This window comes from Lissotriton helveticus, chromosome 7 (assembly GCF_964261635.1).
Source record: "Lissotriton helveticus chromosome 7, aLisHel1.1, whole genome shotgun sequence".
In the NCBI taxonomy this organism is placed as follows: Eukaryota; Metazoa; Chordata; class Amphibia; order Caudata; family Salamandridae; genus Lissotriton; species Lissotriton helveticus.
This window is the reverse complement of record NC_136068.1, coordinates 208,349,222-208,365,574: the sequence shown is the minus strand read 5'-3', so window position 1 is coordinate 208,365,574 and position 16,353 is coordinate 208,349,222. Positions and strand designations below refer to the sequence as shown.

At 42.4% G+C, this 16,353-nt stretch overlaps 1 protein-coding gene across 1 annotated transcript in view; it reads right to left on the bottom strand.

Annotated features, from left to right (window-relative positions):
* Nucleotides 1-7,020: 7,020 nt before the first annotated feature.
* The window catches only part of CIMIP1 (ciliary microtubule inner protein 1), a 136,407-nt gene continuing 127,074 nt past the window's right edge, over nt 7,021-16,353 (bottom strand). The window contains exon 4 of the mRNA XM_078651960.1: nt 7,021-11,196. Within this exon, the coding sequence (XP_078508086.1) occupies nt 11,041-11,196 (156 nt within the window). The 3' untranslated portion in view covers nt 7,021-11,040. The remainder of the gene's footprint in view (nt 11,197-16,353) is intronic.

The following is a 16,353-nucleotide window of genomic DNA, read 5'->3' as shown; positions in this document are numbered from 1 at the left end:
AAATCTCTGCAGTCCTATACAGGCTATCTCTGGACCCACCGAGCAGGTACCCCAGGACGAACCTATATTGGCTTCATCTTTAAATCAAGATAAAGAAAGTGATACTATAACCAATCATGTTGATGGCGCTATTCCACCAGTACAGCAGCCACAGCCAGAGGGGGATCTGCCCTCCGATACCCTACTGCAAGAATCTGTACAATTAGTAGAGACTATAGAAGCAGCCAATATGCGAGAAGAAGCGGAATCTACCGACTCGGCTGGCCAATTTTATTCGATGTCGGACTTATCGAATGCGCTGGAAGTTGGTAGCTGCTATGGAGATGGAGATGGAGACGGAGAAGGTGGCGGTGAGTGGGGGGACGAAGAAAGTGGGAAGAGTGTACATAGCTCCCCTCAGGATTCTGACTTTGATTGCGATAAATCTTCGGAGCGACCGGATTGGGGTGACGAGGAGCACACAGTTCTTACAGCCCACGATCCCCCCACGGAGCTAAATCCTACCCCCCTGTTATCAACCTCTCAGACCTATGCGGCACCTGAAATAACTTTAAATACTTTATATCAAGTTATGCTTCAGCATCGTGAAGAGACTAGAACTGAGAACTTACGCACACAAGGCACAGTTCGCCGTCTTCAAAATAATCTTCGTAGAGTTGGTAAAACTTGTAATGAAGTCTCAGCTAGAGTGGTAGAAGCAGAAGCTCGGATCTCAGCAATTGAGGATTCGATGACTCACCAGAACAAACAGCTGTCATCATTAGAGGGGTTAAAAGAGGAGATCAATTGGAAGCTTGTGGATCTTGAAAATAGGTCACGTAGGAACAACCTGCGTATCCTAGGTATTCCTGAAACTAGCGAAGGGGGAGATATTAGAAAATTCGTAGTAGATCTTTTTACCGAGGCCTTTCCCGAGCTTACCCAGTGGAAATGGCATATAGAACTCCAAAGGGTGCATAGATTCCCCTTTCAAAAGAATGTCAGAACCGATTCCAATGCTAAGCCAAGGGCTATCCTTATCTGCTTAAACAACTTTCCCGCAAGAGAAGCTATCTATGATCTAGCAAGGCCAGACAGGAAGCGTAGGGGGAAAGGCTTGGAGTTCTTTGACCGTCCTGATTATTGCCATTCTACAGTACAACTTAGATGGCAGTTTCGACAGTTGATTCCACTCTTTCAAGCAAAGGGAGCCCAAGCTTTTCTCCTTAACCCCGCTAAACTGAAGGTTATCTTTAAAGAGAAAACACATTTTCTAACTTCAGAGGGGGCAGCCAAAGAGTTACTCACATCTATTTGAGCAGATATAAAGTTAGACTCTTTACTTTGAGGCCTCTTTTTCAGGGGACATTTAGCAGTAATGATCTCTTTATGTTTGGTATCTCTCATGTATTAATCCCCCCTTTTTTTTAGATAAAGGAAGTTATAGACAATGGTTTCTTTAGTATAGTGTAGCATAGTGAAGTTTAGCGGCGAGACACACTAGTTGCATCTCACATTATCATCATGATGAGGGACTGTTTAGTCCCTTTGCCTCTACTGGGGAGGGGAAGGGGGTGGGGTGGGGTTCTGAGGGTGGGAAGGGGGTCGGTAGGGTGCGAGGTTGATCAGGAGAGGAAAAAATTCCATAAAATTAAAGCAGAGACCATATTGTTTGGTGTGCCAATATACTTAAATATGAATATGAAACTTACCCATAGAGGGCAGTTGTTGATATGCTTTATTGGAGATAAGCGTGAATTATGTCTAGTAAATATCATACTAATGAAATGACGGGGAAATTGAGGATTTGTTCATGGAATCTGTGTGGGCTAAATAATAAAAAGAAGAGGGGGGTATGTGCACAGATTATACAGTCTATGCGTATAGACCTGTTATGCATACAAGAGTCGCACCTGACCTGGAATGACCGGCATTGCTTTAATGATCTAGGTATGCACTTATTGGCTTGTACACGTCAAGGAACCACCACGAAAGGGGTGGCGATCCTCATCAGAAGAGGGTTAGGGTTTCTTAAGCGCAGCAAGGCCGATCCATATGGTAGATGGGTTATCCTGGAACTCAATATCGATAATAAAATCTACACTATTTGTTCAGTCTACGCTCCTAATACAGATGATCCTGCAATATTGAATTTCCTAAGTCTTGAGCTTGCGCAGTGGCCATCTCCCTTGATACTCTGTGGTGATTTTAACATTCATCTGTATGGGGGCCTAGATCTTTATAGCAGTGCCGATTATACAGGCTTACAGAAAAAATCCTTTAAAGCTTTAAAAGGGTTAATTAAAGAATATGGCCTGTCTGATGTCGCATTTATAAAGAATCCTATATCACCCGATTATACTTTTTACTCAGCACCGCGGTTGGATTATTTTTTCTTTAATACCTCTCTTATTGATAATACTGTATTTCAGACATTTCCCCGCATAATATCGGATCACAATCCCATTATGATAGAACTAAAAATTGATTCCAGTGCCAGCCTCAAGCAGTGGTCATTTGATCGGAAACTACTCGCGGATTCAAAATACATAGAACACATGGGCAAGTGGATTACGGAATTCTTTGAATTTAACAGAGGTAGTGCTCCCACTAAAATTGTATGGGATACTTTTAAAGCGGGGGTGAGAGGAGAGACCCTATCATATTCAATCAATAAACAGAAAATGAATCGTGATAAAATGGATCTTTTATATAAAGCTGTTCGAGAGTGGGAAGAGAAACTGATATCTGCAATTAGGAACAACCAGAATGTTGAAGCTATTAAATCCTCATTAGCCATTTATAAAGCCAAACTTTATGAAGTTTTTGCAGCCAAATTGGCAGAACAATCTGCAGTCATGAGGGCACAGATATACGAAATGGGGGAACAAACTGGGAGAGTTTTGGCAAAAAAGACGAGACAAAAAGCAGAATCAAATTTTATTGGTTCAATTAAAGATGCGACTGGTCAGTTACACACCCAACCCGACGAAATTCTAGATGTTTTTCGACAATTCTATAGTAAGCTATATGCTCAAGACACCCTAGACTATTCTAGTGATTTATTTCTGAACTTTACTCTTAATGATAACACGGCCAAACTCTCACTAGAACAGGCTCAGTCTTTAGATTTGGATATAATCTGGGAAGAGATAAACTCTGCGATATTATCTCTGACCATTGGTAAAGCTATGGGACCAGATGGGATTCCACTAGAATTTTATCGAATGTTTAGGAATGTGTTAAAACAAGACATGCTGATCACATTCTTGGATGCACAGAAAGGTGATACTCCTCCTTCGTGGGCTGAATCGATCATTATGGCATTTATTAAAAAGGATAAATCTCCCTCTGATCCGGCCTCTTATAGGCCGATATCATTGATAAACGCCGACAGTAAAGTCTTTTCTAAAATTCTAGCAACACGGCTATCCTCAATAATTTCTGATATAGTATCGCAATGGCAACATGGGTTCATACCCAAACGTGACACCACGGACCATGTCCGTCAAGTAATTGCTCTGCTGGATTGGGCTGAAGGTACAAATACATCAGTGGGGGTTACCGTTTTAGACGCCGAAAAGGCGTTTGATCGAGTGGCCTGGCCTTATCTTTGGGATCTATTAATATTTAAGGGGTTTGGACCAGGCATGATGAGAGCACTGAAAGCGTTGTATAATACACCTACCTCATCTATTAAAATTGGAGTAAACAAGTCAACCTCGTTTTCCATCTCCCGAGGTACTAGGCAGGGGTGCCCGGTCTCCCCGTTGCTATTCGCAATTTATATTGATACCTTTCTAAATAAACTAAATCATGCGCACGATATAACACCGGTGGTGGCGGCTGGCATACAGTACAGGGCACTGGCATATGCTGACGATGTGGTTGTTCTTACCACGGATATAGTTAAGGCAATCCCAAAGATAGAAGATCTGGCCAGTCAGTTTGGTGCCTTCTCGGGCTATAAACTAAATATGGCCAAGACACAAATCTTATTCACCGGCCACAACCCCCCATCTCTTCCTAATATAGTTCCTGTCGCGACATATTTGGGTATCAAGATCACAACACCAGTTTCACAAATCCTTGAAATAAATATTTTACCCATGATATAAAAGTCTGAAGCCATACTAGAGCGTCTTAATCATCTACACTTGTCTTTATATGGCAGGAACAATGTTATGAAGATGATGATTCTGCTGAAATTTTATACTTATTTCGCTGTATTCCTTTGGAGTTTCCTTCTCCCATTTTTAAACAATTAGAGAAAATGACAGGAAGATTTCTCTGGGTGTATAAACGACACCGACGAGCCTACCAAAAAATGATAATACCAAATGATAGGGGGGGCTGGGGCATTCCATATTTTTCTACTATTACTTATCATCAGTGCTCCAATTCATCTCCCCCTTAATTATTAGTGACAAGGCCCCGATATTGGACTCTCACTCCCCATCCATCTATGAACTGGTTCTAGGAGCAGAGGCTAAGGGTTGTCTATTAAAATTTATAGAGCCCAGCTACTATAAAAGAACTAAATTTAAGATTCTTAAAGCTGCTTTTAGGGCTTGGAAATCCATTAAACGCATTGTTGACATCCCCAGTATTACGAGATATACTCCCTTGCTGTCCCTTCATATCTTCCCATTTGTGGGCACAGATAATATTATGAAAAGATGGCGCAACCTTGGTATCACACAGCTTAGTGATCTTTTACAGGATAATAAACTGGTATCATTTTCAGAACTTCAGATCAAATTCAAACTAACGAATGTTGACTACTTTAAATACTTACAGTGGCACAGTTATTTTAATACATTAACGGTGCAAGAACGCACATCGCTACAACAAATCCCTTTGATCGACTCCATGTATCAAAGAAGAAAGATTGGCTATTTTTATAATCAGTTGCTATCCTTACACCAAGATGATTTATCTTTCAGACAACAACTCTGGGCTGAGAAACTGGGCTGGACTCCATTAAGATGGAGGAATCCATCCATCTGGCCAATTCTATACTGATTTCCGGAAGGAGTAGAACCCAGCATTATATGGTGTTGTATAATCTTTATTACACGCCAGCCAAAATTTAAAATGGGGGTCTTCAGTAGGCACTGCTTGTAGCAGATGTGGTATGCACGCGGCGGATGTGGTGCATACGTTTTTTCTATGTCCACATCTAAGTAGAACCTTATCAGAAATTCAACACTTTCTTTCTTTGATACTCGGAATCCCTATAATACTTACATCAGAGCTTGTATTGTTCGGAGTCTTTTCTACATCTATGATAGATAATCATAAAAAGCTGTTATTTGTCTCTGTTGGGGTTTTTCGTTCTTGTGTCACACAAGATTGGATTAGTCCAGACCCACCCTCTTTCTCTGCTTGGAGAGGGTGGCTGCTGGCTAGGTATATCTTAGAACGCGCCATTTATAAAACTAAAGGGCGTAAAAGAAGGGCAATGGGAATAAAAATCTGGGAACCTATAGAGCGATGGATGGAGGGGGAAGTGGGGAAGTAGCTTATTTAGTCATTTTTTCCTGAGTTCTTATTTACACTGTTGCCTCCCCATTGTACAAGTTTGATTGGAAATGGCAATTTTTTTTTTCTCTTTTCTTTCATATGCAATGTTTGTTGTATATATGAAACATTCTCTGCTGCTTCCCTTTTGTACTAAACTCGTCTGTAACCTGATCACTCGCAATGAAAAAGAAAAAAAAAAAAGAAAAAAAATGATTCATGTAGTTGTTATACATTTCATCGGAGTTGGTTAACTTTGGGCCGAAATGAGAAAAAGTTGTGATACATGAGTGATGGCTTCCCTGCATGCCTAGTAATTTGCTTAGTTCCCATCTTGATTGCTTAACTCAATAGGTTTCACAAAGAGTGCCCCTTGTGCTGCAGTGCATGCTGACATATTAAGTGGCAATCCTATTTTTGCAAGCAGTCTGTTTGAATTTGTGTTTATGCTGCCGCCTTCCCACTTCTCCTGGTGGGGACTGGCATCTCGGGCACTTGGGCTGAATGGGTGTGAGTTATGGCTGGCTGAAAGTTGAGTAGATGCGTGTCTCAGCAGAGACATCTTATGGATGTTGAGGCCCTGGGCTCAACATATTTTGGGGGGCGCTTTCCAGCACAGCTCTGATTTAGTGATCCAATTCCAGCTTTTTCAAACCCTTTTTAACCAGATGACCGATACTGCACAGGCACACTGGTCCAAATTCTACCTGTTTCTATCTATTATTAGTCAGGGATTGTGATGTGTGTTTTCAATGTTGTAATACAACAGCAGATCACTATTATTATTGCTAATAAATTCTGCGACCTTTCTCATATGAAAGGTCCAGTTTTGATCTAAAAAGATCTTTTTTATGGATGTTGCATGGTGCTGAAGAACAAACCACTTTTCTCAGCAACATGTGTGCAATAGACTTTCACAAATCAATCATATTAGAGATAAATCAAAGGCAAACGTTAATTAAAACAATCTATGTTTATGAATCATTCAAGGTCATTAGGGCAGGACTGTGTGGAGAACAGAGCTGGATCTATCAGGAGCCCCCTGAAAGGCTGAGCCCCCGGGCCAGGGCCCACTTTGCCCATGCCTTAAAATGTCTCTGTCAGGTATTGTGAATCCACACTCTTGCTGACTGATTTACTAATTTGTCTGTAGCATTGCCTTAATGATCACTGACTATCCCCTTCCTCAGAACTCTGATTTTTCTGATTTGACTCACGATATTGATGATACAGCTATTGAAAATGCTTACCTTTCACTCCCAGGCTAGGTTTAGAATTGTGCAGTCATAGCATAAGCTTTAATATCATAAATCCACACTGCTACATCCATTATCCCTTTTGTGAGTCGCAGAAAAGTTCACAACTCCTAAATTACACAAGTAGGAACTGCATACGCCCCCTTAGGTCGTTCCTGCGTATTGTGCATAAGAAGTTAAATCAGAAGTTTGTGGTCACACCAAGCGATTTGTTGTTAAACTCTACAATTAATGAAAAAATTCACGACAAGCAGGTAAAGCATAAGAGTATATTTTCATTTATTTTTATTTAAGCCGCAAAGGTAATGTCCATTTTACATTGTGATGCTAGTCTCTATCGAAAGGGTGATCACCATGCATCAATATATTTGTTTAAAGTGATAATATGTCATCAAATAGTGTCACACAGGTGAAGACAGTCCAAACATTTGAAGATTCAGAATCCACTACTTGAGGTATAGGATTTCACCCACTCATAGATATGCACCAATCCACAAACCAATTACTTACTCATTGACAAGATTAGGTTTTAAAACAGAAATCTTAAAATAGAAGCAAAATGGCTGAACGAGTAAAAGGCTCGCTGCTGACGGCTGCTAAGACCTGCAGGTCACGAGTTTGACTCCTGGGAAAACCAACTCAGCCTCGAACCTCCGGAAGTTGATAACTTAAAGACCAACTGGGCAGTAGTAATACCTGTTATTTACAGCGCTTTGAAGCAACGACATTTGGTAAGATGGGCTATATAAAAGAAGAAGTTACAATGCTGACATTAAATAATGTTGCTTAGCTGCTTTCTGGGTTCCAAGTTAGGGAGATGAAGCAGACAGGTACAGGTGTTTTTGGTGAATAAGATTATGGAATTTATGCTAAGAGCTTTACTATTTTACAGCTGTTAATTGCCTTCCCCTCATGCACTTATGGCTAGAGCCCATAAAAGCTGGATCCCAATTAAAAACATTGACCCTTCTGCATTTTTTGGGGGGACACTGCTTGTCATGTTGTAGGATATCTCTGTGTTTTTTTTTTTAAATCTTACATTTTAGTAAAAAGGCTAAATCGTCCTACAGGGAATCTAGCATATGACCTTCCGGTTAGGTAGGGGGCGCAGCAGCTGCTTATCCCACTGAGATATTTTACCAATCAGCTCATGGGAGCCCTGCTTCCAGAGAAAAAGATTAGCCGCAAGACTGCATCCTTTCTACGGAGTCAACTTATTTTTGCTACACCATGCAGCCTTTGAGGTGTCCTTTATTGGCAGAGGTTTGAATCGATACGCTTAACCTCCTGGAAACCAGACCAACAATCTGCTGACAGGCAAAAAAAAGAACGATGTTCTTAACGTGTACTCTGGTAAATTAAATCTATTCTCAACGATGCTCCTGTCCTCTGAAGCATGAATAAAACAACACCTTTAAAGACCTTCCTTCAGCACGCTGGCTTCTTTAATACTGTCGGTTACAAATGACGAATAACCACTAATGCATGGGATGTAAAAAGCACTGATTAAATAACTAACGCAAAACAGCACTGCAGTAAAAATGCCCTTGTGGTGCCAAGGTGTTTGTAAAGAGAGAATTCCCTGTGGATCTCCATAATGTTTCAAGAAATCCTAAATCTGCAAGACTGAAGGAGGCGAGAGTGGGGTAACTTCTACTCTTCTCAGAGCCCATTCATGTTTCCCCATTCACCGTCATCACCCCATATCAGGATCTTGCACTAAAATGGACAACAAAACATGCACCCCATGGACGTAATTTGGGAGTAGTCAGGGGTCACAGCTGTGACCTCTAGCATGCTCCCTGCTATTCCTGGCACTTCTTTTGTGACCCCCTCAGAAGGGGCAATACCTTTGCCTCCTCTGATGCCAGGAACTTTCCTATGACAATAATGGATCGGGTCGTCGTGGTTAAAATAAGTATTCTTCCGTTGTTTTTAGTTTTTGCTAATATTTTGATTAAAATTACCCAGTCTTTTTTTGAGTTAGTAGACATCGAAATTCGACACTTTATTTGGCAGGGTAATAAACCCAGACTGAAAATGCATGCTATGCAGCTAGATTCCGAAAGGAGGGTTGATGTTGCCCAATATAAAATGTTGTTACCAGGTGCCATATTTTGACTAATTGGTAAGGTCCACTCCCAACCCCTCAAGCAATGCGCATTTGTATTTAGAACAGATGGTGAAATCATCGAAAATGTGGCTTTTCCCGTTCCTGAAAATCCCAAGGCTACTGAAGAGGTCTACATTTAAGACACCCTGCACCACTAAAAAGTGTTTTACCAGGATTTGGGAAGAAGGGGAAATCCTCAAGTTTAACTCCTAGCTGAAATTCGCAGAATGCATCCCACTGGGCTTGTGTGTGTCAATTCATACGTGCAGTAGGTAGGGTCAGCGGGGGTTTTTGAGTCTAAAATATTTTTTTCACAATGAGTTTTCACAATGGCAGCCGGTGAATGCGAACCCAATTCTCAGCACTTTGCTTTTTTTTAGCTATGTCCAAATCAAGCGTTTTTGTGATGGCTTTGTAATAAGAGATGGATCTCTAGTAGTTTTCCTTAATAAAGCTTACTTTATTTTTAAAATACAAAGCACAAGGAACTGGTACAGACTACTGTACCCTAAGAAGCGAGGAGCTGATTGCTGACTTACTGAAGCAAATTGAATCTTCAATGGAGTGTAGATCGGAGATAGTTGCGGCAGATGAAGGTAAATGCAGTGGGGTGGTGGAGCGGGAAGGGGGTTTGGGGATTCGACAGACGACTGAATGGGGAAAATAAAATGAATAAATAAACCACTTATCTTCCACTCACCGCATCGCTGACTCAGCGATGCAGCAAGCACAAGGTAAGTGGTTTTATTTATTTATTTTATTTCCCTATTTTGTCGACATTCCTCCGCGCCCCACCGTACTTACCTGCACCGACTGCAACTGATTGGAGATCTCGCAGTGGAAATTTTTTAACCAAATTAGTTGTAAGGCCATGCAATTTAAGAAGAATTTCCTTTTTAAGCAAGTGGATGTTATATTATCCTGCAACTAGGATTTATAAAAAATATATCCAGGGCAGAGTCAAAATGTTTTAGATGCAACAATACAAACGGGGACTGGCTCCATATGATGCTCATTTGCACCCACTTATTTAAATTTTCGTGTGATATCTTTGTTGAAATCAGCATTAGGCTGGAGTGCTCTATGTCTCGGGATGTGTACGGGACACTATTTGGGATTAAGTTTCAACCCACGGAAGTGTCAGTTAGGCAATGCGAGTTGGTATTAATCTCTATGTTGGGGGCAAGATCATTAATTCTGGAAAATTGGAAAACAGATAAGTAACCTCAGTGTCCGAATGGATTAATAAGACGCAAAGAGTCCGTACACACAAAATAATGTAAGCAAAGAGATTAGGGTCCACTGTATTTAAAATCTGGATAAACTGGGAAAAGCCAGTTTGAATAATGTATGAGATTTTATGAGGTCATTGTGTATTTATTTTTTGCTAAGAGGGCTTTGTGTAGAAAATGATGGTTTCTTTTTTCTTCATTGTGATTTGTGTCAGGATAATTATTTGTGGTTATATGTATGATGCTGATACATCTGAATAAATAAAAACTTTAAACAAAAAGTGTAGATATCACAATTTATTACAAAATATAACCCTTGCGATGACTGGCATCAAGTTTAGGATCACTGAAATAACAGCGGGTTTTATTGGCCAATCGAACACTGCTGTTTTTATGGACATTAGAGGGCTAAAATTGTGAATCAAATACACATGTTCAGGCATGACTTGCAGTTTACACACAGGTCTGGACCAGCGTAATTCTCGCCTCGGTGCCTACTCTAACCAGGGAACACACTCGGCAACTCTGGGCATTAAGCTTGCCTCATCTCTACAACGGCCCCCCACAGACGCCGGGGATGCCTGGTTTCACCTTGGAGATACCCAGAAAGGGACCATCTCACAGGGAAAACCAGGATGGGTTCCCCAGCGGTCTTCAGCGCCAGGATACTCCATGGAGTCACAGTGCGCTTTACAAGTACACCCACATTTTACATAGGTTTGTGAATCTAGGGGAGCAACCCTTGAGCTACTGTACAGAGGACTCAACATCCAAGTTTCCTATGAATTGTCACAGATGAACTGATTAATGCACAACATGTGGGATTATGTTGAATATACTCATGCATAGAGATTTGGACCCTATGCTACTTCAAATAAATTTGGCAGAACTCGTTGACAACATCTAGTGAAGATGTAGAGCATATAGTGTGATGAAGTCAATCAAAACCTTCTGCCGGCCAGTTCATTTGTTTGAAAAAGTTGCCTTTCACATGTCGAGAAGTATTGTACCGTTCCAGCTCTAGCCCTGGGACAGTCGACCGCCATCCAATTAACCCCATTGTCGTCTTGGGGAGGGCAGGCGATGGGGAAACCTGAAAACGAAAGACAACATGAATGCATTGTACAAACATCTATTATTTCCACAGTATACAAAATTATTTCCAATACACAAAACCACATTACTAAAAACATTTACCATTGATGTCTTTGAAGCAAAACATGCCACATGTTCAGGCTAGTAACTCTAAGAGGTCTGGCTAGTTTCATTAAAAGCAAAAAAAGTTATGGGTCAGCCCTACTGAGGCCCTCGTTCATAATGACCTGGGAAACCACATCAGTATGCCACATCCAGCTGTAATTCAAAGAAGAGTAAATACTATGCATTTAAAAGTGGTCCCCTGTGAAATAGGGAATTATCCCATGAATCCGTTCTTGCACATCTCATTCCCATGGAAATACCTCAATTTCATCACTTTCTCCACTCACGCATTTTGCCAGGTTTTAGCCGGTGAACTTCAGGAGTGAGGGGTTGGAAACCTGTGGAGTGTGGTGTTAGCATAAATGCTGTGATCCCGATTCGGTACCAACCAATCTAGGATTTACTTTCCACTTGGGATGAGAGCGTAGCTATTACTGACATAATCACTATTCTATAGCAGAGAATCCAAATATGGGGTTTTACCTGGTAAATAAGCTTTCGCCGGACTGGGCAAGTCCATCCTTGGATAAAATGGTATTCATTGAAAAAAACATAGCAAGAAAATTGGACTAGAAAATCAGAGGGCACCGATCACACTACAAACACACCGTAGAAGAAACCACATTTGGTGGACTGCAAACATACAACCAGTAACACACTGTTTATGTCAAATGCTATTGACCTACCTAATAGATTAAAACAAGCATTAGCAATCCCAATTGTTCTGGCTTTGGCAGGCGGGTGTGATGGTTAAGGTATTTTATTTATTTCTATAGCATGTATATGCCAAAAAAATAAGAAGAAAATAATTTGCAGCATAGGCATCGTGGACAGATGCAGGCAATTAAAAAATGTATTAAGCAACTAACCATTGCATGTAATTTTAATAGAACAGTGTGGATTCTCCCTCGCAGTACCGTGTGCCTAGCACAGATATAGAAACTCTTTTATACACATCACAGTAAAATATGATTCTTTTTGGCGCAAAGATGGATAAGCTACTTCCCTGCAGTAAGAATCTTTCTGGTGGATACTCTATCTACTTGCAGATTCCTCACCTGTAGAATCATCCCAGGTGTCAAACTCAATCCAGAACCTTCAAAGCTTCAATGTCGCCAGTTGGGGGTCGCTGACTTTGCATTGATGCAAGAAGTGGCATAAGATGACATCACCAAAGTTATATTGTGCCTACCCTGGAGCAACAGCTTCAATTTCCATCTATTTTCCCCTAGCCTTGAGTTTGAGTTTGAGTTTGAGTTGGGATTTGTAGAGCGCGTAGCTACCCTAGGGCGCCCCAGCGCTGACATGACCAAAGTTCCAGAGGGAAAGTAGAAGAGGAGAAGTTGAGAGGTTTAGGGGAAGAGCCATGTTTTTAATTGCCTCCGAAAGGCCAAGAGGTTATGTTCTTTCCGCATAGCGAGTGGGAGGGCGTTCCATAGTTTTGGGGCGTTGTAAGAGAACAGACGCCCCCCCGGATCGGGCCTTTTTTATTCTTGGAACGCTGGCGAGGGACCTGAAGTCTGATCTAAGTTGTTTGTTGGACTGGTGGGGTTTGATCAGGGATCTTAGAATCGGGGGGCCTCTGTCGTGCATTATTTTATGCGAAATGCATAGGGTCTTAAAGGTAATCCTTTCTTTGACAGGTAGCCAATGTAGGCTTCTGAGTGCAGGTTTGGCCGAGCATCTTGATTTGGTGTTGGTTAGGATTCTGGCCGCAGCGTTCTGAGCGCACTGCAGCCTGTAAATAACTGATGCTGGAGCCCCCAGGTACAGGACGTTGCCGTAGTCCAGTCTGGAGTTCACCAGCCCCTGCATCAGTAATTTCCTCGATTGGAGGGGGATCAGGTGGAGAATTTTTCGCGCCATTCGGATGAGGCCAAAACAGGTGCCTGAGGTTTTTCTGGCCTGAGTCTTGAAGTTGAGGTCTTGATCCAGCCAGATGCCCAGACTTTTGACCTCAGGTTTGGGGGTGGGAGGAGTTCCCATGCATGGAGGCCACGAGAGGGATGGAGGGAGCTTGTTTCGGTTTCCCAGGAGAAGTATCTCAGATTTATCTCCTTCGAGGCGAGAGGACGGATTGACATCAATACAGTAAAACTGTGTCCAAAAGATGCATATTTGGGATCTCGTTAAACTTTCCCTATAACTATCCATCAAACAGGGATGCAGCAGGTTGGTGAGGAACTAGGTAGATAAGTATCCATTAGAAAGATCGTTACCACAGTTAAGTAACTTTTTTTTCTGATGGATACTTCTACCTGCAGATTCCTCACATGTAGAACAGATTCAATAGCCATACCCATCTAAGAGAAGGGTTGATAGAGGGCTATAAAAGGAAATCATGAAAGATGGATCTGGCCAAATAGCCATGCCTACACACCACAAAATCTAAGCAACAATGCTAGCAAATGTAAACAGAGATGACCACATGGCTGCCCTGGAGATCTCGGCAACTGGAGCAATTCTTGCAAGGGTACAAGAACTTGCTTTGGCCCTGGTAGATTGGGCCCTGATTCCATCGGGTGTTGAGTTTCTTCACATGGCATATCAGGTCTTGATGCAGAGGTGTATCCACCTTGAAAGATTCCTTTTCTACATTGCTTTGTCCTTCTTGGCACCACAGTATCCTACAAAGAGCTGGTTATCCAGACAAATGTCCTTAGCGTGTTTCATGAAGTAGTTGACAGCCTGCCTAGGAACCAATCTATGCAATCGCTGCTGCTCTTTCATGGGGTGGGGCAGGACACAGAATGTCAAAAGGGTTATGGACTGACCCAGGTGGAAATGAGCCCCCACCCTATGCAGGAAAGCAGCCCTGGCTCTCAACACCAATTTGTCACGGTAAAAGGATGTGAAGGTTGGACGAAAACTAACAGCTTGCAACATGCTCACCCGTCTGGCTGATGTTATTGCAACAAGAAAAACTGTTCTGTAGGTCAACATCCATAAGGGACAACTTTGTAGGGGCTCAAACGAAGTACCAGTGAAGAAAGTCAACACTAAATCATGGCCCCACAAAAGGGGTTGGAGGATACAGATTTCTTAAGCCTTTCCGAAAACTTATCAAACTGGTGGATTTGCAGAGGGATGGTTGGTCTGACAGACAGAGGAACTAAGATATTGCTGCTAAGTAACCATTGACAGTGTTAACTGCACACCACCACTGGGCATGGAAAGTGCAAATTGTAAGATTAACAGTAACTTGACCTGTGAAGGGTTACATTGTTACCCGTGCACCATTACAAAAGGCTATTCCATCTGCCAATGTAAATTCATTTTGTAGAAGGGGCGATGCACCAAAAGAATAACATCAACCATCTCCTGTGGCAGCTGAAAGGAACTCATATGCCTCCATTCAATTGCCAGGCATGTAGGTGGAGTCCTTGGAGATTGGGGTGCAGTACCATCTTCTCTGCCTTGGAGAGGAGGTCCAGTCTGAACGGCAGTTTGAGCGGGGAACATCTGCAGAAGCACAGAAGGTCTGTTTACTACACCATCCTAGGCAAATCTGTGGCAATGAGAATGACTTGAGCCTGGTCTAGACGTATCGTCCTCAGAATCCGAGGAATCAAGGGTATAGGGGAAATGTGTAGTGCAGTGGAAAATTCCTTTTCAAAAGAAACACATCCCCAATGATCTCCTCAACAGATACTGGTGAGTACAAACCTGCTTACATTGAGCACTGTCCGACGAGGCAAACAGGTCCACCTGAGGGATGCCCCAAGGGGCAAAGGTGTCTTGGACTAGTTCTGGGAAAAGTCGCCGCTTGTGATCAGCAAGATAACACCTGCTCAAGCTGTTGACTCTAACATACAATTAACCTGCTAGGTGATTGGCAGTTAACTAGATCCCATGGTGGTGCACCCAAGACAACAGGTTCAATGCCTCAAAAAAAGGAGGTGAAACCCTACTGACGTAGCACATTGCTGTCATATTGTCCAACAAGATCTGGATGTACCAACCTTAGACGGAGGTGAGGAAGGTCTTGAGTGCCAGCTGAATTGCCTGCAGTTCAAACAGGTTGATCTGAAGAAGCTGTTCTTCAGGGGACCAGAGGCCTTTTATCTTGACATTCTACAATTGGAGGATCTGTAATGAACATACTCACTGTTGGAGGGGAAGTAAAGTCCATCCCGTAGCTGAGGCTTATCTCGCTCCCCCACCAAGTGACTTACGTTGCAGCACCAGCGGACATCACAATGGAGACAGATCTTCCCCATACAGTAGTCACTTCCTGCTGAGGCAGCACTGCAGGGCCCTCACGTGCCAACATGCATGCATGCCTTGGAGAATGCAGGAAGCTAACAGACCTAAGAATCTCTGGATCCTCCAGACTGAAATTCTTGTGTCTCCACAAAAGGAAGGTACTATTTCCTGGATGTCTGAAATCCTCTATGAAGGAGGAAAGGTTCAGCGAAAGGTGTTGTCCAGTCCCAATCGCATTAACTGGAGTCATTGGGAGGGTCTCAGGTGAGAATTGGGCTTATTGATCAAAACGCTCAGGTCGAACAGCAGGATACTGTTGACTGCAGATGGGATTAAACCATCTACGGCAAATGAGCTCTGTTTCACCAGTTATTCAGGCAAGGAAAAATTGAGATGCCCGACCATCTGAAATGAGACACTACCGTTGCCATCAACTTGGTGAAGACTTGCGGTGCCAGTGTTAACCCAAAGGCAAGTACTGAAAACTGGTAATACGTAGAACCCACAACAAAGTGCAAATACCTCCATGTGGAAATAAGCATCCTGAAGGTCGGGATACACCATTCTGTCTCCAGCTTCCAACACAAGTAACACTTGTGCCAGAGTCAGCATCTTGAACGTTTCCTTTTTGAGGAACAAGCTCAACTTCTTGAACTGCAGGATCAGACTCAGACCACCGTGCATTTTGGGTGCAAATTAATAACAGAAGTAGAATCCTTGACTCTTTTCCTGCTCTGGCACTAACTCCACTGCTACTTTCTGCAGGAGTGCCGCCATCTTTTGTTGCAGTATGGCCAGGTAATCTGGAGTGGTAAAGGAAGACTGGGATGGGGTTAGAGGGGTG